A 21070-nucleotide genomic window follows, 5' to 3' on the forward strand; every position below is an offset into this window, starting at 1 on the left:
TTCTTTGTTTAACCTCTGCTCTGCTATACCACAGTCATCACACCTAAAACAATGGTCCCTTCAGACAGTTGGTGAAGTGCATCTTCAGAAATTCATCCTTACAAGAAGAAATCGTCACTTTCACGACTTCCTTGGTTACTGTTAAATCCAAATGATCGGAACTCATGAATGCTGTCCATATGGCACCTCTTTTCATTGATGTCAAAGTTTCTGGTTCGCCCCAAAGCTCTAGGAGAACAGGCCTTCAGGTCAAACGGCTCAAAGTAACGATCCTGCAAAAGAGTAATTCAGTAAGCGAAGATTCACACCCATTCTAGCATTGTTTGCAATATCCTCCTCTACAAGTGAAGAAATCCCTTGTCAAAGTATTTGGCTTCATCACTAGATCTGCTACTTGTATTCAGGCCAGGAAGAGGTCTATGCTGTACTGTGCACACGGTGTATTGATCTCATGGGACGTGTATTAAGGTCTTGCATTACTAGCCTAGAAGATCTGAGGGTCAGGAAGACTCAAAAACAAATATACGGCAAATGAAACAAATTGCTTTTGAGTAATGACAGAACCTGTGTAACATTTTCACAGATCATTTGATGTTGAATTAGGTGACATGGCTGCTTCCCAGTAACATATTAAGTGAAAACCAGTGGCTTATTACCAGGAACGCTCCACTCCTTCTCTATTGAAATGTACTTCGTAACATTCCATAAACAACAAATATTCTCACCTCATGGGCAACAAGTTCTGGGAATGTTTCTTTAATAAGAGGCCAGTTCCTGGGGGCAATTTTGGCATGTGGCTGTTTAGCCATAATGAGGAGATCTTTCACAGTGTAGCGTATTGTTGAATTGGCTCTCACAGGATCTAAAATGAATGATAATAAGAAATATCATTAAAAAAGTGTCTACCCCTTAGGCTAAAACAACATAAGTCTTGGTTCTCAGGCACCTCCTGCATCGTAAATTCTGCCGCACATTTCATTTTTATTTCCATTTTTAAAAAGATACATAAAAATCTTTGAATATTTCAGTCTGGACCAGACAATCCAGTGATTGATATCACGAGCATCGATCCTTGCAACTGAGATACAATGACATGCATCAACCAAGTCAGCGAGCCTGACCACCTGATCCCATTAGTTGCCTCCTACGACAAGCATAGTCACAGAGGCATGGGTTGCTGAAGACCTATTCTATCCCGGATCTTCACGGGTCCCCTACACTCAGCAATATTCCAGCTACATGTATAAGATGTCAGCCTGATGGCAGAATCGGGACCAGACAAACCAGTGACTGATTTTGTGTACAATGATATGCAATCAACCAAATCACTGAGCCTGGCAATCCGATCCATTTACTCGCCTCTTATGAGTAGCATGGGATGCTGTGGATTTATTCTTATCAAGAATACTTGAATCCTGTGAAACTGTTCAATAAGAAATCAAGATCAGTACAACAATGACAGATTTTCATGCAAAAACCTGATGAAACAAAATTTAAATCAGGCCAAGTTCATAATGAGAATTTTATCCAATCAACATGAACAAGTTCCCTTAGTGAAGGATTGTGTGACATGTTGCTGTACACAGCATAGTTATAGCCATGCAACAACAGCTTGTAAGAAAAAGAAGCTGTTCCAAACAAACCAGTAACACACACATACTCTTGGCCCTGGATCTCCAATGGGTCCGATTCCCCACACAAGCATGGAGCACAAGGACTCTTGGCCCTGGATCTTCCAAAGGTTTTATTCCTCAAAGGAGCATGGATCATTAGGACTCTTGGCCCAGGATCTCCTAAGGGTCTGATTCCCCACAAAAGCATGGAGCACAAGGACTCTTGGCAATGGGCCTCCAATGGGTCGGTTTCCCCACACAAGCATGGATCATTACAACTTTTGGCCCTGGATCTCCTCAGGGTCTGATTCCCCACACAAGCATGGATCATTACAACTTTTGGCCCTGGATCTCCTCAGGGTCTGATTCCCCACAAAAGCATGGATCACTAGGTCTCTTGGCCCTGGATCTCCCAAAGGTCTGATTCCCCAAAGGAGCAGCATTCATACTAACCCATACAAGAAGACACACAGGAAGTAGGAGGTTCGCACCTCCTGTCATCCTCATCTATAAGAGACCACTCCAGGTCACTTTCTTCATTTGAGCAGCTGCTGCGGCTGCTACTACTGCCACTGCTGATGCTGCTGCAAGATAGCCTCTGGTCATAATCTGCCCAAACAGATACAGGGATGTTATATGGCGTAAACAACTTCGGTGTGACATGACAAATCAGCATGTCAATGGTAAGGTGGCAATATGATTCACAATGAAATAGTGACATTTCCACTTGTTACTTTTGTTTGTTTGTTGTTTAACGCCGCACTCGGCAATATTCCAGCTATATGATGGCGGTTTGTAAGTAATAGAGCCTGGACCAGACAATCCAGTGATTGACATCATGAGGATCAGTCTACACATGTGGGATTCGATGACATGCGTCAAACAAGTCAGTGAGCCTGACCACCCGATCTTGTTAGTCGCCTCTTACAACAAGCATGGGTTGGTGAAATATTCTCTACTCGGATCTTCAGGAGCCTGATAGAAACATGTTGATTGGTGGCAGTGTCTAAGTTTATCATAATTTTACCTGTAAAAGTACCATTTCAAGCTAATCACAGTGCCAGTTTAAGCTAGATTAGGTAGATTTGTGTTATTTCGATATATGCTATTTTCCTAGTCCTTTGATTGATATTAATTAAGAAAGCATTTTTCTAACATTTCCGACCGTACTTTAAGAGATCATGCATATCAAGTTTCTTCCAATTCCAATCACAAATACTCAAATTATTGTACATGTACAGAGTAAGATGTTTGGACACCAAGTCCATACTAAGTGACCTTGATCTTTCATATTTTCCTATCATATCAGAAAAATTAACCAGGGGCATAAAATTGAATGAGTGAATTGGGGTACGCGGTTTGAACAGTATTTCACTGGCATCTTGACGTGTCAGTTTGATGTGGGAGGAAAGCCCGAAGTGATGGAAGTTTTCGACATTTACCAGTTTGGTGAAGCCACAAGTGTCCCTCAAGGTTATATGTATAAGACTGATGTCATTTGTTTGTTGTTAACGCCGCACTTAGTAATAATCCAGCTACATGACGGTGGACTGTAAATAAATCGAGTCTGGACCAGACAATCCAGGGATCATGAGCATCGATACACGCAACTGGGATATGATGACATGCATCAACCAAGTCAGCGAGCCTGACCACCTGATCCCGTTAGTCGCCTCTTACTACAAGCATAGTCTCCTTTTACAGCAAGCATGGGTTGCTGAAGACCTATTCAAACCCGGGACTTACGGGTCCACTTGTTACTTACTCGGTTTGAAGAGACCGGGAACTTTGGGCATATTAACTGCTATTTCTTTTTTCTGCACCTGAAGGAAACATCAAGATCATACCTTTCAAGTGGCTCCTACGTGAAATATTTCAGCAGCCAATTGACTATTTTGACATTGACAGGCCTGAGAGACAACTGTATCCTCATGTTCTTTTCTTGGTAACGAACAAAATATTTCATGAGTCAAGACAATTTTACATGTTTGTTTGTTGTTGAACGCAGCACAGAGCAATATTCCACCTATATGACGGCGGTCTGTAAATAATAAAGTCTGGACCAGACAATCTAGTGATTGACATCATGAGCATCAATCCACACAATTGGGATACGATGACATGCATCAACCAAGTCAGCCAGCCTGACCACCAAATCCTGTTTGTCGCCTCTTACGACAAGCATGGGTTGCTGAAGACCTATTCTACCACTTACATTATCCCAACATTCTAATCATCAATATCACCGATATTGTCTCAAAGAAAGGGTTAAATTAAGCTGAAATTAAACAGAAAAAAACAAATATATGCCCACTCAAACTAAAATATTAAAATTGTTAGAATATGTCCCACATACAGTCAATCAGCAGATCAAGGTGGGGATGCTGTGTTTTTAAGACACCTAACATGTCATACAGCGATGTCAGTCTGTTTTCGTTCACTTCATAGCCAGAATGTGCCCCCTTCACCCCATTTTTTTCAAAACCCTGTATCCATCAAATGTTCACACACACCTCTGCTGAGTCATCCTCCTCGTTGTCTATCTGAATCAGTTCTCCATCCATGTGACATGCTAAAAGGTTAGCAGCTCTCTGAAACAGCAATGTCCTTCTTCAACTGAGTGTGAAAGAATTGTGACAATACCCTTCTGCCACACTTTTAGGTGGGGACTCTTGAGTTCGCATCACTAACTACCATATTCAACATATTAAACACCTAGGGAGCTCTCAATATTAGAAATAGGAGGCTCTTATTAGAATATTATTTTGATCAGTTTAAAGATCGTAAATTTTGTAGTTTATGCTGACACCCTGAAATGTTTATATACGACAGAAATATTTTTCCAGAATTTAACTGCCAATAAATAAGGGTGCATATAACACATGAGTGCATATTATACATGAATAAATAAGTCTTGTGTATATTGATCAATCAGAAGGGGTGCTAATTGGGATTGTTCACTAGCCAATATCGCCGTTCGCGCTTATTAAGTCGAATACGGTTGGGTTTAGCAATAAGTTCCGAATGAATTCACCATTCCAATGTAATGTGTTTTGATTGGCTGGAATAATCACTTCTGGGAATGAGAGTTAACTCTCTTACATCACAAGGCCCTATCCGATTTAAGCTTCCGATTTAAGCTTCCATTTTATGATCTTATTTTACAATTTATTATTCCTGTCACTCTCTTGTCATGGTGTTTAAGAAAAGAAAGCAGACGAAGGGGACAAATATATTTTATTTTTTAACTGAAGTTCTGAATATTATCTGTTGTGTTTACAAAGTCAAATTATGGGGTAATTTACATTTGAACTGTCTTTGAAGGGATTAACTAAAATGTGAAAAGTAAAAATGTCACATATGAATACATAAAGCGACACTGACAAGTTGAATACCTGATGGACATTAAAAAAGGTAACATTCCCTAAGTTTTCCATCTTTATCTGAAACATTTGTGTCTCCCCGGGTTTCAACCAATGTCCACAATTCTTAGAAAGCCAAGGGTCATTGGGCCCCATTGTTCAAGTTACTGATATGAACACTGCACTTCATTAGCTATGTTTGGAGCTGCAAGTTTCCAATCTCAACTAAAACATTTTACAATTGTCAATTCAGGAAAACAGAGCATTCAAATGTTAGCACTACATGCCTATGCTGCTTATAACCATTCCAACAAAGTTGTCACTGAACTTTTGTGTTGGTAATTATTTATTTCTGTGCTGAGAATGATACAATCACTATTGCCAATATAATTCAAAGACCTTGAACGGTTGAACATAAGTATAAACATTACAAAACAGTTATTTTTTTCATTTTGCTTAAGAATTAACTTTGTTTGTGACCACATTTTGTACTTGATAGCTGTGCATATAATTACTTTTCTTAACTGACCCCTTGTATGTTTAATCAAAACGAAACATCTCCATCAAATAACCAAAACTAAAGTTTACCCACCAGCAGACTCTTCAGACATGTTGATGCAATGACGAGTGTTTCTGTATTTCCCCCTCCGAGCTGTATCGTTCCAGTAAAGGAAGAACTTTTCTTCTTCTCCGGTATATTCCGGGATTCCTGCATCCTGCAACTTCTCCGCTGCTCCCCGGTGCGTTGGAAGCCAGGAGGAGGTCTGCCCTTCAGAGAGTCCAGCGGGCTGGTCTTATGCTGAATGTTATTATTCGTGTCACTGCACATGTTTGAGTTACGCAAGCCATTCTGCCCCCTGGGGTAGTGTTGTGTGATGATTTCTGGTGGATGGGCACGGGTGTTGGGTGGCAATGTGTGACAAGGTGTCGAAAGCTGCAAAGAAAATATTTTCTGTAATGAGTGAGTTGAGTTAAACACTGCTTCGAAGAGTGTCAGTTTGATGAAGATGTTGACCAACATCGTGAATCTACTGCACAAGTTTGGTGCTGTCAAACTCTACCAGTGAAATCATGTGTCTGGTAATAAGAACTAAAAATGTACAAAACTATTTTATTTCTGCCAACAGTGCATAATGTAATTACTGATTTTTAGTCTGATCTTTTTCCTATTCTGCTCACTAATCCCTGTGCTCCTTGATTTCAATTGCTGATTGTCTCTGGACCTTCTAGATAATTATTTTGTAACATGATTAAGGTATACAAATTTACATTCTTATTATCCACACTGCGATTTACTTTACATGGTTCATTCTTACTGTATAAGTGATAAGTATTTAACGAAGAACATAGATGATTATCCTTTGTTAAACTGACAGCAAGACATTTTATAGTCCATTTCCTAAATTAGCACTAGATCAGGAATATATCTAGACCTGATTAGAGGCCGAGACTACTGTCCCTTTAAGTCTGCAGCAATTGTCAGTAAAACTTCCCAAATTTGAACTACACATTTCCCAATTCACGCTGTTGTATTTATAACTAATTAATGGCTTTGTAAGGTGACTTGTACTTCACTGATGAACTTCCTAATTCTGAACAAATTTGTTTGGAATCCGAGATAAATCCCTGTTAGATGATGGTGGTGAAATGTAGTTCAATGCCGTGTCCAAGATTATTGCACTTATATGTACGTCTGCTTGTACTAGTCTGGACTAATGCCAATTTTATAGTGCTTGCCCACTGAGATACCATGCCACAGTATAACATGAATACTCCCCTACCAGTCCTTGTTTCAGCTCCTTAATGTCGAGCACGAGGCAGGGTAACAACAAGTGCCATTTTTTAATGTCTTTTGGTATAATGCGAATGGGGATCAAATATACAACTTTCCGCTCCCTGAAAGGGTGCTCTACCACTAGACCATGAAGGCGGCCTCCCTGCTAGATACTCAAACATATCTTATTAAGATATGACAAAATAAGAGGGGGTAGCTAATGGTCTTGTCAATTACTGTATTCAGATAACAATGTCCAATCACAGGGACTTGATAAATGACATTTATTTTGATCTGCTCAGAGGCTAATATTTGGACCCAAGTCTCAGCAAATGTCATTGAAAATTCTCAATTCATGCAATAGTGAGAGTATGGTTTTAGCCCGCTTTTAGCAATATTCTAGCAATATCACGTCGGGGGACACCAAAAATGGACTTCACACATTGTACCCATGTCGGGATTCGATCCTGGGTCTGCGGCGTGACGAGCGAATGCTTTAACCACAATGCTACCCGACCGCCCAATATTCATGCAATAACTAATAACCCATTTTATCACTTTGTAAAGGTAACCTGCCACTGATAACAGGAATAAAAGAAGAGGAAGACGCTTCAATGGTTAGTTTTATATTATCCTAAACTGCCTGCCAGGGGTACTTAGTTATAGAATAAACATATATACCACTGAGGCCTTCACTCGGCAATCTGGTGTGTCTTGGATTGGCTGAGTGGATTTCACAAATTCCTTTGCTCTTTGCTGAATCAAATTAACTTTGTCTGTGAAATCATCTGGCTCAAACTGTGTGTCTGAAAGGAGATGCAAAGATAAAAAACACTCTTTAAGACTTTTTCGCACATTCACATGCTTCAATTAATCAAAGAAATTCCAGTGTCACACATTGGTTTTCCTAATATGAGGGACTGAACCTTCTGTCAAGAGAACAATGGTATATGGTCATCATTGGTCAGAGGTCTGGGAGACTGACTAGTCCGAGTGAGTGAGTGAGTTGGATTTAATGCTGCTTTGAACAGTATTCCAGTTATATCTCGGCGTGTCAGCTTAATGTGGGAGGAAAGCCAGAAGTGAGAGTCTTTGACGTTTACCACTTTGGTGAAATGAGCACAGGTATGGTGCTGACTAACCAAGAAACATAATCAGGACGAACCAGGATTGGAACCCACAATCATAGGTGTCTGGCGCGTCCAAGGGACACAACTCTGCACAGCAAATTCCGGCTGACTCGTCTGAAGCCAGTAGATATTATAGTCTACTGAGAAAACTAAAACAGTGTTGAGAAGTACTCGTAAAATCAGCAGCCCCTTCACAACCATTTCCAGGAGGCACCAGAAATCGTTTTCAGGGATGCCATTACTTTCAGTTGAGTTGTGAAATACATACCTACTTCAAACTCAAACCAGATAGTTACCTTGGCTCAAACTAACACACAATGAGGAAACTAAATGCATTTCTTCCCTGACATCACTTCCAGTCAAATGATATCAGTTTTGGTTTGGAAAACAAATACCCAATGCAGCACAATTCTAAACCAGAAAACCCTATTCCTCTAGCTGCTTTAATAAGAAAATTATAACCATATCCAGTTGAATGACACTATTTCTTGTTGGAGAAAACATGTGTCATGCATGCATACAGTGCAACTATAAAACAGAAAGGCTCCTGGTTCTGACAACATATATATATATATATATATATATATATATATATATATATATATATATATATATATATATATATGAAAGTTATATGAACTTCCAATTTATAGACATCGCTTCTGGTTTAGAAAAAACACTTGTCCATGCAAGAAAGCTTCTAGCTACTTTAATAAGTAATCTACATGCACTTACGCCTTAATGGCCTTGGCCCTCCACCATTGCAGCCAATCCCAAGCTTAATTGTTTCTCGTTCAAAACTGGGGTGCTAGGTCTTACAAACATGTCACACAAAAGCAAACCTTTCTTCATGCCATGATCATAGAATAGACCATGACATGGCTGATCAATGGACATTTTGTTTGTTTGTTGTTTTATGCCACACCCAGCAATAATCCAGCTATATGACGGCTATCTGTAAATAATTGAGTTTGGATCAGACAATCTAGTGATTAACATCCTGAGCATTGATCCACGCAATTGGGATACCATGACATGCATCAACAAGTCAGCGAGTCTGAGCACCCGATCCCGTAAGTCACCTCTAACTTGAATATTGCTGAGTGTGATGTTAAAAAACAAACAAGCTATGTCTGACATCGGAATCTCACCTGTGTCCTCTGGTACTTTCTTCAAGGGTCTTGGCTTCTTCAGCCCAGTCATTCTTGCTGCTCGGCCCATCAATGCAGTAGACATGACTAGAAGACAAATACAGCAATATTACACAGCGAGATAGGAAGGGAGCAAACAATTTCCAAACCACTAACTGCTGATGGGCGATTGGGTTAATACCATGAATATGTCAGATTGCATTTAAACACGTTCCTACTGACCCAATATTTAAAGGGGCACTGACCTAAAGCAATTCCTCGGGACTGGTTGTTGCCTTTGTCATGTTTTTCCCCCGTGAGTAACTAGATGATACTGTTGCTATTGAAATATCAAGAAACTACCCTGACTAGTTCGCGACCTGTGCTGTGCAATTCGTAAGTGCATTTGTCACTTTTATTGATTTCATAAGGGCGTATGGTCACATTGATCAACAAAATGAAATACAGTTTTGGAAATAATAAGGAAATTTAGGTATCTTTATGGGTAGCATTGGTAATGCTGACGAAGTTTTGATAAGTCACATGCTTGGTAATTGTGCAGTTTTAATTCACACTATTTTGACTTGCAACACAAAGTAAATATTTCACCTGAGCATTGCTTATTTTATCTTGTTTAAATTTTTACAGTCAAAATGTGCAAAATTTTCACTTAGGAAATTTATTCAGTTGTTTTACAAATTGACTGAATTATGTCCATCTGTATTATTATGATAACGAATTCCAAACATTTTTATGGTTAATATCATCACCAAGTGACTGAAAATATTAGGATAAAAAGTACATTTGTATATTGTTTTGCTTCTAATCCTAGCATAATTACCGGTAATCTATTGTGATGTTTTTTACTGTCTTAATAATTTTTAATCAATCTGTTAAATATGGACAGATTTTTAAGTCAATTTGTAAAATGACTGAAATATTTAGACATTTTATAAATTGCCTGAGTGAATCACATTTTACAAATTGACTGTAACATATACATGCCTACAAAGGAAAAGACTTGTGAAGACAATGTCCATCACGCATCGAAGAACTTCCCAACCAAGACGTAGAGGAACAAGAATGATTCTGTTCAATGCTACCCAGCAAATGAATGAAAACAAAATGCAAATATCATAATTACAACCTACCAAAGTTATATGTATAATTTTAGGCAGCTTCCTTGTTTGAGGAATGTATCTGTGAATATCCACACAAAGGAACAATATCCCACATGTTTGCAGCTGTACAAAGAAACTTATTCAATGTCACGTGTCTCAGTAACAATCAAATATTTTAAAATACTGTTTCAGGATATTATAACCTGTGTTCGTTTCTCAACTGATCACTGAGTTTGTTTCAGTTATTTCACAAGTCTCAAAGGTCAGCTGAGAAAGCCCACGTGACAACTAATTTCATAACGTCCACGGATCTTAAAAAAATCCATTGAGTTAGATAACAATGAGCAATCAATCAACATATTATCAGTTTACCCTTTGAACGAAGTAAGTTGTTTTTACATCAGCACTTCACGCCATGATATGAGTGTATTCCCTTGGCTTTAGTAAACTTACACATGTAAACACTTACTTTTGACATATCCAGTGTGCAAGATAACAGTGATTAATCAATCAACGTATTTTCTGTTGATCCTTTGATGGCTAGGAATGATCCATTGATTTACAAAAACGTAAATCAACTGATCATTCATCATTGCTGAGCTGCCACGTGCATATTACATAACACACATTTCACCTCATTTTAAACCTGGATTTAGATTGAATAATTACCCCAGACACAAGAAATGCCAAATGGGAACCTTTATCAGGTAATCTGAGTGGTACTACCACTAATAATACCTGTAATAAATTCATTAACTGAGCATCAAGTGAATGACGACAAAATACACAAGTGTTGGGTTATACCGGAAAACATGGATGACAAGAAGGGAGTAGTAATCAATCGTATTATCCATGCAACATGAAATCCGGAAGCTTTCACTGCAGGGATACTTTTTTTATTATTAATCTATAACCATCAGGGGTATTTACAAATACCGACATCCGGTGAGATTTCGGCGGTCTTTTTGTCTGTTTGTTTAGGATAAAGGAATTAATTAACATGCACCCTTTGTCGAAATCTTCATAGATCACGGCTAACTAATCATTGTTAAAAAATGCGTAAAACAAATATTGCCTCCAAGTTTAGTTAGCTGTCCTTGCAGACATGAGCCCAGTCTCTTGTCACACTCAGTTGCGTTAGCGAGCAAATCGACTCACACGGCAGCTTGTGAGCCCTAGCGGCCAGTGTCAGACAGCCGAGAAGAAGCCAGAGATTAGTGCCCCTATAAATCCACATGCCAATTAAATGCAAATACAAACTTGACAAAATGGATGCCTTAGTGTTGTATGAACCTATAACACATCTTGTTTGCATATTATGGTGAATATAAGAAGATGCATGTACATATTCACAAAGACCTTTTAGACCCTTAAACTCAGCACAGAAATCTGAAGTTCTGTGTTAAACAATGAAATGCCCTATTCATTCTCAGCACCATACACCAGGCAAAACGATAATCACCAACACTTTGTTTTCATATATCCCAACACTGCAACGTATGTTTTGGAATAGATGGTGTTACAAATGTAACATCACTGTAGGACACGTTAAAAAAAGGCTGACCAAATGACCATGCCATCCTTGACACATGGCAACAAAAGAAGTACTTATTTATTATTTGATAATTAAATGTCTTCCATTCTCACAAATAAAAGATCATGAGGTTTTGACAATGTTGTCTTTGATAACCTTGGCCTTCAAAGTTGTTGTTTAGTCAAGCAGTTTGGACAGCTACTTCACAATGAGTGACCTAAACCTTCATTCTTAGCCAATCACATGTGAAAAACATATGTAAATGCAGACTTAAGTGGTGTTACAAATATCATACTGACAATACTTTCTGAAAGAAACTATTTAAAAATTATTTTGTGAGCAAATGACCTACAAAGTGACTATTTATGGCATTAATGTGTTATGTGACCTCTAGTGTTCTTGACCTTATACAGGTCTGAGCATGATGGAGGTCTGAAATGGACTATAGAAATATGAGCATGTGACTCCGTATTAATATTAATGTAATCTTCACAAATCATCTTATCCACAAAAAACAAGTCCATTGGGGAAAATTCTAGATGTGCATCTTAGAAAATAACAAAATGACGCTGCATTTGTTAGGTCAACACTTCTTCCATGATGCATGTTGCATTATACGTGTAAAGCCATAGAGTCATGGTATGCGACATGGAGTCTGTAGTAGGAAAAGTTGAGATAGATAGAAGGAAACCATTTATTAGATTAGATAGGGTGTATTTCCGAACTGCCCAAGCTCTGGGGCTTTCATACCAACAAGTCTATAGTATGAAAAAGAAAAGAAACAAGAGTCATCCGAAGATGACATATCCCCCCCGACGTGGCATGGCGGTAAACATTGTGTACCTTCAAATAACAAACTGCACTACTAGTGAACATGATAGATATTTGCATAAAGTTTGGTGAATCTCTGTCGCATGGTTTAGAAGATATGCTCCAGACGAGGACATTACCCTAAGTTCATCAATTTTCAATTTAAATTGAAAAAAGAAAAAAAAAAAAAAAAAATCTGTTAATAGCAAAGGCACCACTACATAACCTGCTTGATAGGTGTAAAATATTTTGAGAAGCTAAATTGTATGGTTCGGGAGATATGGTCCGGACAAGAGCACTACCCTCAAATTTCCTAAGTTCATATTTCCATGGAAATCTCTAAATAGCAAAAGGCACTACTACTGAGCCTGATTGGTAAGTGTACCAAGTTTTGTGAAGCTAGGTTGTACAGTTTAGGAAATATGCTCCGGACAAACAATGATTATAGATGGACAGACGGACGGACGGACAGACGGACAGACGGACAGACGGACATACTAATGGCTATATCCCCCCGTCATTATATGTTGGGGGGATAAAAAGGTAGGGGTTGTCTGAAAAAAGGGATGTTAAGGGGTGATTAGGCATACAGTGTACATGTTTTATGAGCAGAAGGTACTCCCAACTTGTAGAAGACTTCAGTAGGTTAATGTTTCCCAGACTACCTTAATTATTGCTCTCCAAGAGACAGGATTTCAATAAACCGCACGTGGCGATGACCAAGCAGTTTTCAGGGGAAAATATTCCATCCTGCCTATGAGGTCATATTATATCCGCTTTCATGACTATCGCAGTCAGGGCTTCTAGATCATTTACCTTGATGAAACCTGGATGAAGAACAATCATTCCACTGACTATATGTGGCTACCGTCAGATGGGTGAAAAGCATTCATGGAACCATTAAGTTAAGGTAATTGTGTCATTGTTTTGCACACCGGAACCCATGATCTGGGGCTTACTGATGAATATGTGCTAGTTTTCGAGGTGAGAAATTTGGTTTGGTTGGTTTGATGTTTTACGCTGCACTTAGCAATATTCCAGCTATATGACGCCGGTCTCTAAATAATAGAGTCTGGACCAGACAATCCAGTGACTGACATGAGCATCGATCTACGCTATTGGGATTGATGACATGCATCAACCAAGTCAGCGAGCCTGACCACCCGATCCTGTTAGTCGCCTCTTACGACAAGCATAGTTGCCTTTTACGGCAAGCATGGGTTGCTGAAGACCTATTTTTTATGTCAAAGAGTTGATCAACGCAGCCTTTGCTAGAATCACACCAGAGGTTTGGCAAATGGCTTAAGATCACGTTCTTGAAATACAACGTCGGTACAGCCAATATGATGGCGTAGATATCAGCCTTGCTGCACAAATTATCATACCTTTGGGTGAAAATACAGATTCAGATATGTCTTCAGCTGAATCAGATAGTGGCCAAAGAAATCTGTAGAACCATGAATATTTCTTGATTCAAAAACCCTTATCTTCCAATACTCATCTTGTTTCATATTTTTTAACTATTCCATCATTTTCCCAAGCAAATATAATGCAGTACACATCTTAATTTCTACCCTCATCAATGCATATCATCTCAATAAAGAGATATTGCACCTGTGAAATAGCACAGCCAGTATGAGTTCATCACCCCGGGTTAGGTGTAAGGTAATTACCCCAGGCTACATGCTGTTTCATGCATGCATGACAACAAATATTTATTAACTTTATCATCATTTTACCTGTAAAGTATCTTTTTAGACTAATCACACTGCCAATTAGGTTAAACTAGATTAGGTAGATTTGTTATTTTGATATATGCCATTTTCATAGTCCAATGATTCATACATATTACGAAAGCATTTTTCTAGCATTTCTGACAGTATTTTAGAAGATCATGCATATCACAAGCTTTTTGGTTACGAAGTGACCTTTCATATCAGAAAAATTAACGAGGGGCTTATAATTGAACGAGTGAGTTGGGGCATGCTGCTTTGAACAGTATTTCACTGACATCATGACGTGTCAGCTTGATGTGGGAGGAAAGTTCAAAGTGATGGAAGTCTAAGAAGTTTACCACCTTGGTGAAGCCACAAGTGTTCCCCAGGGTTATATGTAAAAATACATGTCATTTGTTTGTTGTTTAACTCCGGTATCAGCAATATTCCAGCTATTTTACGGCAGTCTGTAAATAATCGAGCCTGGACAAGACAATCCAAGGATGGACATCATGAGCATCGATCCACACAATTTGGATCGATGACATGCTTCAACCAAGTCAGCAAGCCTGACCACCCAATCCCGTTATCTGGGAAGAGGCACCAGTTCCAGGCCGACCCTAGCCTTGCTCAAAGTCTGTACATTATGGTTTGTTTGTTTGTTTGTTGTTTAATGCCACATTCCAGCTATATGACGGCGGTCTGTAAAATAATCGAGTCTAGACCAGACAATCCAGTGATTGACATCATGAGCATCGATCCGGGCAATTGAGATTGATGACGTGCATCAAACAAGTCAGTGCACTTGACCACCCAATGACGTTAGTCACCTCTTACGACAAGCATAGTCACCTTTTACGGCAAGCATGGGTTGCTGAAGACCTATTCTACCTGTGTCTTCACAGGTCTAAAACATATCACAAACACTTGGTTGAGAAAAACAATTGTGGAGATTGTCTCACTAAGCATTCACACTAAGCCTCCCTTACAGGTGGATGGCTGCTTCATTAATTGTCAGTATACACAGTGTCTTAGAAGATAATCATATCTAGAGTGACTGAACTGTGGACTGCTGAACTCAGCAATACAAAACCCATTATGTAACTCAGGTTAACACAAAGTTCAAATACTAATGGATACAGTACATGTAATATGGCCAAAGGTTTGTCAACTAAATATGAAATCACAAAACTTTCTAAGTTAATTCACTGTAACACATCTTCAGTTTTTGACAGCTGACATCCTATGTGGCTATACTTCACAGGTTTGGAAGTAACTTCCTACATACAATTGTGACTTAGAATGTGATCAGTTCTGATAACAAAATAGTACTACTTTTTTAATATCACCCATCATCTACATGGGGTTGAATAGTAAAAGACATATAATTTCATTAACTTCAATAGAGCGATGCTGGATAGTACACAAGAAAACAAGGTAAAAAAATGAGCAGGGTCACTAATACCCTGACATACATCAACATTTCTAAGTTCAAAACATGAAAACAGCAACATTTTCTCAGAAAATCCCTTATCAAAACCAAACTTTGTACTGCACCTCTTCTATTTGCATGGAAACTGTTACCTAAATTTGAAAAGAATGAAGTAGTTTTCAAGTAATAGGTCGCACTAATGTTTGAGTAAAATAATTCTAAGCATGCTAAGTAAAAATACTGAAAAAAAATGTATTTTGTTAGAATATCCAAATAATCATGATAATGAAATCACACCTTGCACTGCACCTCTCCTAGAAGTATAAAAAGTGTTCACCAAGTTTGAAAAGAATTTATGCAGTAGTTTTCAAGTCATAGGTCACACACGAAAAATGTCCTAGAAGGACGGACGGACGGACGGACGGAGAGAAATCCTTTGTGGTACTATATATCCCTGTCCATACCTAATTTTACCTATTACTATTAGGATGTCCACTGTGGGAAGAGAATGAGGTAATACCCGAGGAAAGACTTTATAGTCCTCAAACTTGGGCAATGCTTGACATGTTTTCACCAGTTAATAACTTGTATTCTACTTGTTACTTTGGTAGTTGTCAAAGCAGCAATGGCCATGTCAACTAAACCGTCTGTACTTTCTAGCCAATGTCAACTCGCATACAATCAGGTTTCCTTTCAGGACTCAAAGTTAACATTTTTACCAAGAAGCCATGTGGCTACAAGTATTTTTTTCCAGGTAGCCAGTGGTAAAATTCAGTGATAAAATTAAGAAGTCAAGCCAATAGTGAAGATAGCCAAAAGCATTTGCAATTATCTTTATCAAATAACTATTATTGTATATTAGTGGAAACTGTACTTAAGTTTGGGTATTTTTGACTCGAACAGTGATGCATTTTATGTTACTAGATTATATAGGTATATCCTAGCTTATCCAATAAACTATCAACGAAAATAAAATTAATATTTATGTATTTAGGTTCATTGTTGACTTTAGGAGGAATTATTTGTGAGTACAATTAGTAGCAGAAATGTTTATTTTTGTTGTCTACATATATGTAGCAGTAGAATTTAGTCGCCACAAGATATTTTTCAAGGTAGTCATTTGGCGACCTCTGAATTTTAGACAGTAGACAAATCAAAATTTAGGTTGCATGGGGACAGTTTTAGTCACAACTTTGAGGCCTGGCTTTTTGTTATTCATTACATTTACCAACCCCTTTCTACACCTACTACCTGATTGATATATGTACATACGCTAGCATTGCCATTATTCTTTTGTGACCATTCTTAAGGACAATAGGAATTGTCATAACTGCAATGTCGATTGTACACACTTCTAGGACCACATAATAGAAATAAGTGGTGGTTATGGTGTTTCGACAGACCAGAGCCCTGCCACCTGAAGATAGCGGAAGTGCGCTCCCCAACCCACAGTCTATGTTTCGACGAAGGTGTTAAGATGGGAAGAACGGTCGCTAAGAGACTCTGGCACCAACATTCGATGTGACCAACCACCACAGAAGATGTGGATGTAGAGATATCGGCAGGAAGATCAGGACCTGGCAATCATTGCTCTGGAGGTAAGGCTTTAGGAAATACTGGAACACTCGAAGCTGAAGTTGACCCCTCTGTGTGAGGGCTTGCGTTGGAAGTCAGAAGATCGAGTAGCTGTTGCCATTGGTGTAGAAGTGGCTGCCCAAACGGGAGCACCATCCATTGGTAGTGGTGATGGACCAATTTGCTGCAATGATTGAGTCTTCCGAATACAGGAGAGTCTACGAATGGTACAGCTGGGGGATGAAGTTCCCAGTCGCCCCGAAGCTGATGCAAGTCACTTAGAGGACGAGTCGCCTGCCTTGTCAGACACACCAACATCCTTGGAGGTAGATGACTTCACGGGATCGACAGACACCTGGAGATGGGCGTCATGTTAACATCCTGCACAATCTCTTGAATCTGGTTCACGAAGAGGGACTGAGTTGACCGTAGCAGCTGGTACAGACACGCCGTAAAGAGATTGTCCCACTGACATTGTTGAAGGACACTCTGACATTGAAGGGCTGTGGCTCATCCGGCATGATGTGGGAGAGGTGCAAGATCATCACAATCATACTCTGAATCATCACAACAGATCCTCTAATAAAAGCCTCTTCAGGAGACTAAGCGTGAGGAATCAAAGTAGTAATGGCCTCAGTTGCTGAGAGGATAGTGGAAAGCAAAGGGAGCGTCCACCAACAGTGGTATCCAGATGAGCCAAACCATGATCATCCACAGCAGAGGAAGTAAGTGAACACTTTCGACCAAAGGTGACCAAATCAACATCATGGTCGGGAGCACTAGTATTCTTAGACAATCCATGTGTGCTGGAATCTTCCACAGGAAATTATAGAGTCTGTAGCCGATCAGCCTATTGTCCGAAGGTGACAAGGGCAATGTTAAGGTTAGTGCCACCGCCTCCTGCAATGATCCCTTCATCCACTCAGCTGATATCCTGCCTTCTGGGACCATCATGATTGACAAAGCAGGGTGGATTCCACAAGCAGTTTGGCCTTTGTAACAGAAGCAGGGACAGCAGACTTCTTAGATTTGTAAGCAGAAGACGGCCCATGTTCAGAGTCCTTAGATTTCATGTGCCTGTCAATTTCCGGACTGTGCCACTTGTTAAGATAAATGTTGACGGATTTTTCTGTAAGATAGGCTCTCAGGGAACAATGCGTGTCAGTACTGCAACGGCCACTACAGCGTAGACCGTGAGGACAGGCGATGTTTCTCTTCCGTATTCATTAAAGTAAAGTCCATTCAATGTTGGAGGGAAATCCACGAAAAAAATAAAAAATGTACTCTCTGAAATCTCAGTGCATGTCTCCATGGTGTGGTGATGAGAAAGAATGGTATGGCAGGGGTATTCAAGTGATCAGATTGTGTAGGTCACTATGCACAGGATGACAGTGCATGAACTATTTGTTTGGGTGGTGACAATGTTGATGCTTTTTAGAAGCTGGAAACTGTTCAAGCACATTTCCACATATGATTGAAAGGAAGAAATGCATAGTGTGAGATAGGATAAGTTTAAATATTGACAAATGCAAGGGTGTAACATGTCTGTTTGCATGGTTCACAATTTGGTAACGTTTCTGTTGCAGATACAAGGATTCAATAACGTGTCTATTTTTTTCTATATTATGGTTAACGGTTCTATAGTGAAACAAGAAATATTTTCAGAAAACCATGGGGTATATATCATACATAGAATCTACTGCAATTTCTTAAAATAAAGCTTGTTTTCGAAAGAAAGTCTGTTCAAGAAGATATTATTGACCAAACTACAATTTTACATGCAAATGTTACAAATATGCATTCACCTAAATTTCAACAACCTGAGGCAACACACGAGACTGTCCATATTTCATCACACATTTGATTAAAAATACGTTTTTCAATAGGCCTAGTCATCAATGTTACTCTAGAATCCGAATTAACTGTATGTAACATTCTTCATTTCAGGCTCAACTTCTAGATGCCCTGATTTGATCAAACGCTCAAAGACGAGAGATGAAATTGGCATGGCTATCGAGTTAAAGTTTAACTAGTTTCGTCTTATTACTAAAACACATGACTGAATACGCTGTTTGTGTAACACATGTCACAAATACTGGAATCCATCTAGGCTAGCGTTGAGGTTGATTGGCTAATCGAGCCTTATTCTACATTATTAATGACAGTGCTCCAAAATGTATGGGCCTATAGACTACAACACGGCACAAGTATATTAGCGACAGCACTGGCTACTAACTTGCATGTTATTCTTGGTCTACAAGCGTAAACGATTGTCGCTGTCAACACCAAATAGTCAATGTCGGAAATGAACAAATCGAACGCCTATCTGTGTAACGTCATTTGGGTCAACAAATTTCAAGACTAAACAAAGTCTAAATAAAGTCTTGGTAAAACAATTCCAATAAACAATAATGGACAATAAATCGGGAAAGACGCTAAGCTTACCTGCCTGTATTTCTGTTGCGTTGACCTTACTTGATGTCTCTGCTATCTCTTCCAGCCTCGTCTCCAACAAGTGGGATTTTTATTCTGCGGTTCCACGTGCAGGTCACAGGTCAATGGCAAAAAATATCACAGCGCCCTCTTGCGCTGATGCCGTATAAATATATAAGGCCCGTGGGAGGAGGGTTGGAGGTGGTGGGTGGGGTGGGGTGGGCTGGGGTAGGGTGGTGGGGTAGAGAGGGGAGGGGAGGAAGTAGAGCAGCACACCCCTCCACTCCACCCCACCCTCACCACACATACTGAGAAACCCTCCTTCGGGTCTGATATAGGTCTGTGATTAATTTGAAAAATAGCTGCATGGGTATTTATAAGTCGCTTGTTGCTTTAAGAAATACAAATAAAATATATGTTTGCAGAAACACAAAACCTTAGAAGTTTCTTAAATTATTTGGTCTCATTTGGATTGTCATTCGTACATAAAGAAGTGTTATACATGTAGTTATATATATATCATAGTACTTCTCCGTGGCAGTTCAGCCCGTCACGTACTGTCCGAAATGAAATTCTATGAAAGATCGCAATAAATATGGGAAAATCAAGTAATCAAACCCCTCCCTTAGCTCGTCCACTGTATAGCTCTGTCCTGTTTTCAGCTGGTGCCTGTCACGTTTTTTTAGACAGTAGGTCAATTTTGACCAGTACATGATATTCTCTTGTGATGCAAATTTAATTCTTCTTAAACTGACTAGGCACCAAAGTTGTTTGTTTACGTTGTGCCAAGTTCGGCAATGGGTAAGGAAATCTGGGATTTCTGCTGATGACACATTCCTGACCTGCTGAAAGTTTTATTACAAAACAGAATCTTCCTGGATCGGGACATTTTCCGCACTGGAGTAGCACGCCCACCATCACGTATCCACAGACGTTGACGTTGGAGTGTTTGGTGCTCGGCTTTTTTTTGTAAACTAAGTGACGGATACAGGGGTGGATTCCTAGTAACAACCTACCACTACACCCCTCCTTTTTCGAAAACCCCAGTGACATGAACTGTTACTGAAATGCATATTAATTATATAATCCTTCTACCACCGCGACGTCGACTGCCTGAAAATCACCGAAATGGCCTAGCTTTTCCTTCTCTCATTTCTAACGAATGTTACTTCATCGTGTCAAACTTCTAAAACCAGAAAGCGCAAGAAGAATTAGGCTGGTCAAAGAAGTATATACGTCCGTGGGCTGGTTCAGGTGGCAGTTATGTACGTTCATGTCCGTTAAGTTTCATAACGATATTTCAAAACCTTTCATATTATCATTATGTATCATTTCCAGTGGGCCAAAATGGACCTTATCGTGCCGTTTCAATATACTGTTAACTCTTTATTGATCACAATATCTTAACTGATCAACAAGCAGTTTTAGCGTATAATTTGTT

The 21070-nt window shown here is 39.3% G+C and overlaps 1 protein-coding gene across 1 annotated transcript; it reads right to left on the reverse strand.

Moving 5' to 3' along the window:
- On the reverse strand, window positions 1-19701 carry LOC124136754. Its single transcript, XM_046502810.2, has 9 exons — window positions 19642-19701; window positions 9031-9117; window positions 7431-7555; window positions 5568-5909; window positions 4127-4204; window positions 3379-3436; window positions 2067-2222; window positions 726-862; window positions 1-272 (listed from the first exon to the last, which is right to left on the reverse strand). The coding sequence occupies exons 2-9, from the start codon at window positions 9113-9115 to the stop codon at window positions 99-101; spliced, it is 1155 nt and encodes a 384-aa protein (XP_046358766.2). The 5' UTR covers window positions 9116-9117; window positions 19642-19701; the 3' UTR covers window positions 1-98.
- Between the last annotated feature and the right edge of the window lie 1369 nt (window positions 19702-21070).

This window comes from Haliotis rufescens, unplaced genomic scaffold, assembly GCF_023055435.1.
Source record: "Haliotis rufescens isolate VD_foot unplaced genomic scaffold, xgHalRufe1.0.p SCAF_17, whole genome shotgun sequence".
In the NCBI taxonomy this organism is placed as follows: Eukaryota; Metazoa; Mollusca; class Gastropoda; order Lepetellida; family Haliotidae; genus Haliotis; species Haliotis rufescens.

Coding starts and splice junctions, on each gene's coding strand:
- LOC124136754 (XM_046502810.2), bottom strand. CDS start 9,115: ATGTCTACTGCATTGATGGGCCGAGCAGCAAGAATGACTGGGCTGAAG. Junction 5,910..7,430: donor GCCGAGTGAAGGCCTCAGTG/GTATATATGTTT, acceptor TTTTCTTTGCAG/CTTTCGACACCTTGTCACAC. Junction 273..725: donor CAGAACTTGTTGCCCATGAG/GTGAGAATATTT, acceptor ACTCTTTTGCAG/GATCGTTACTTTGAGCCGTT.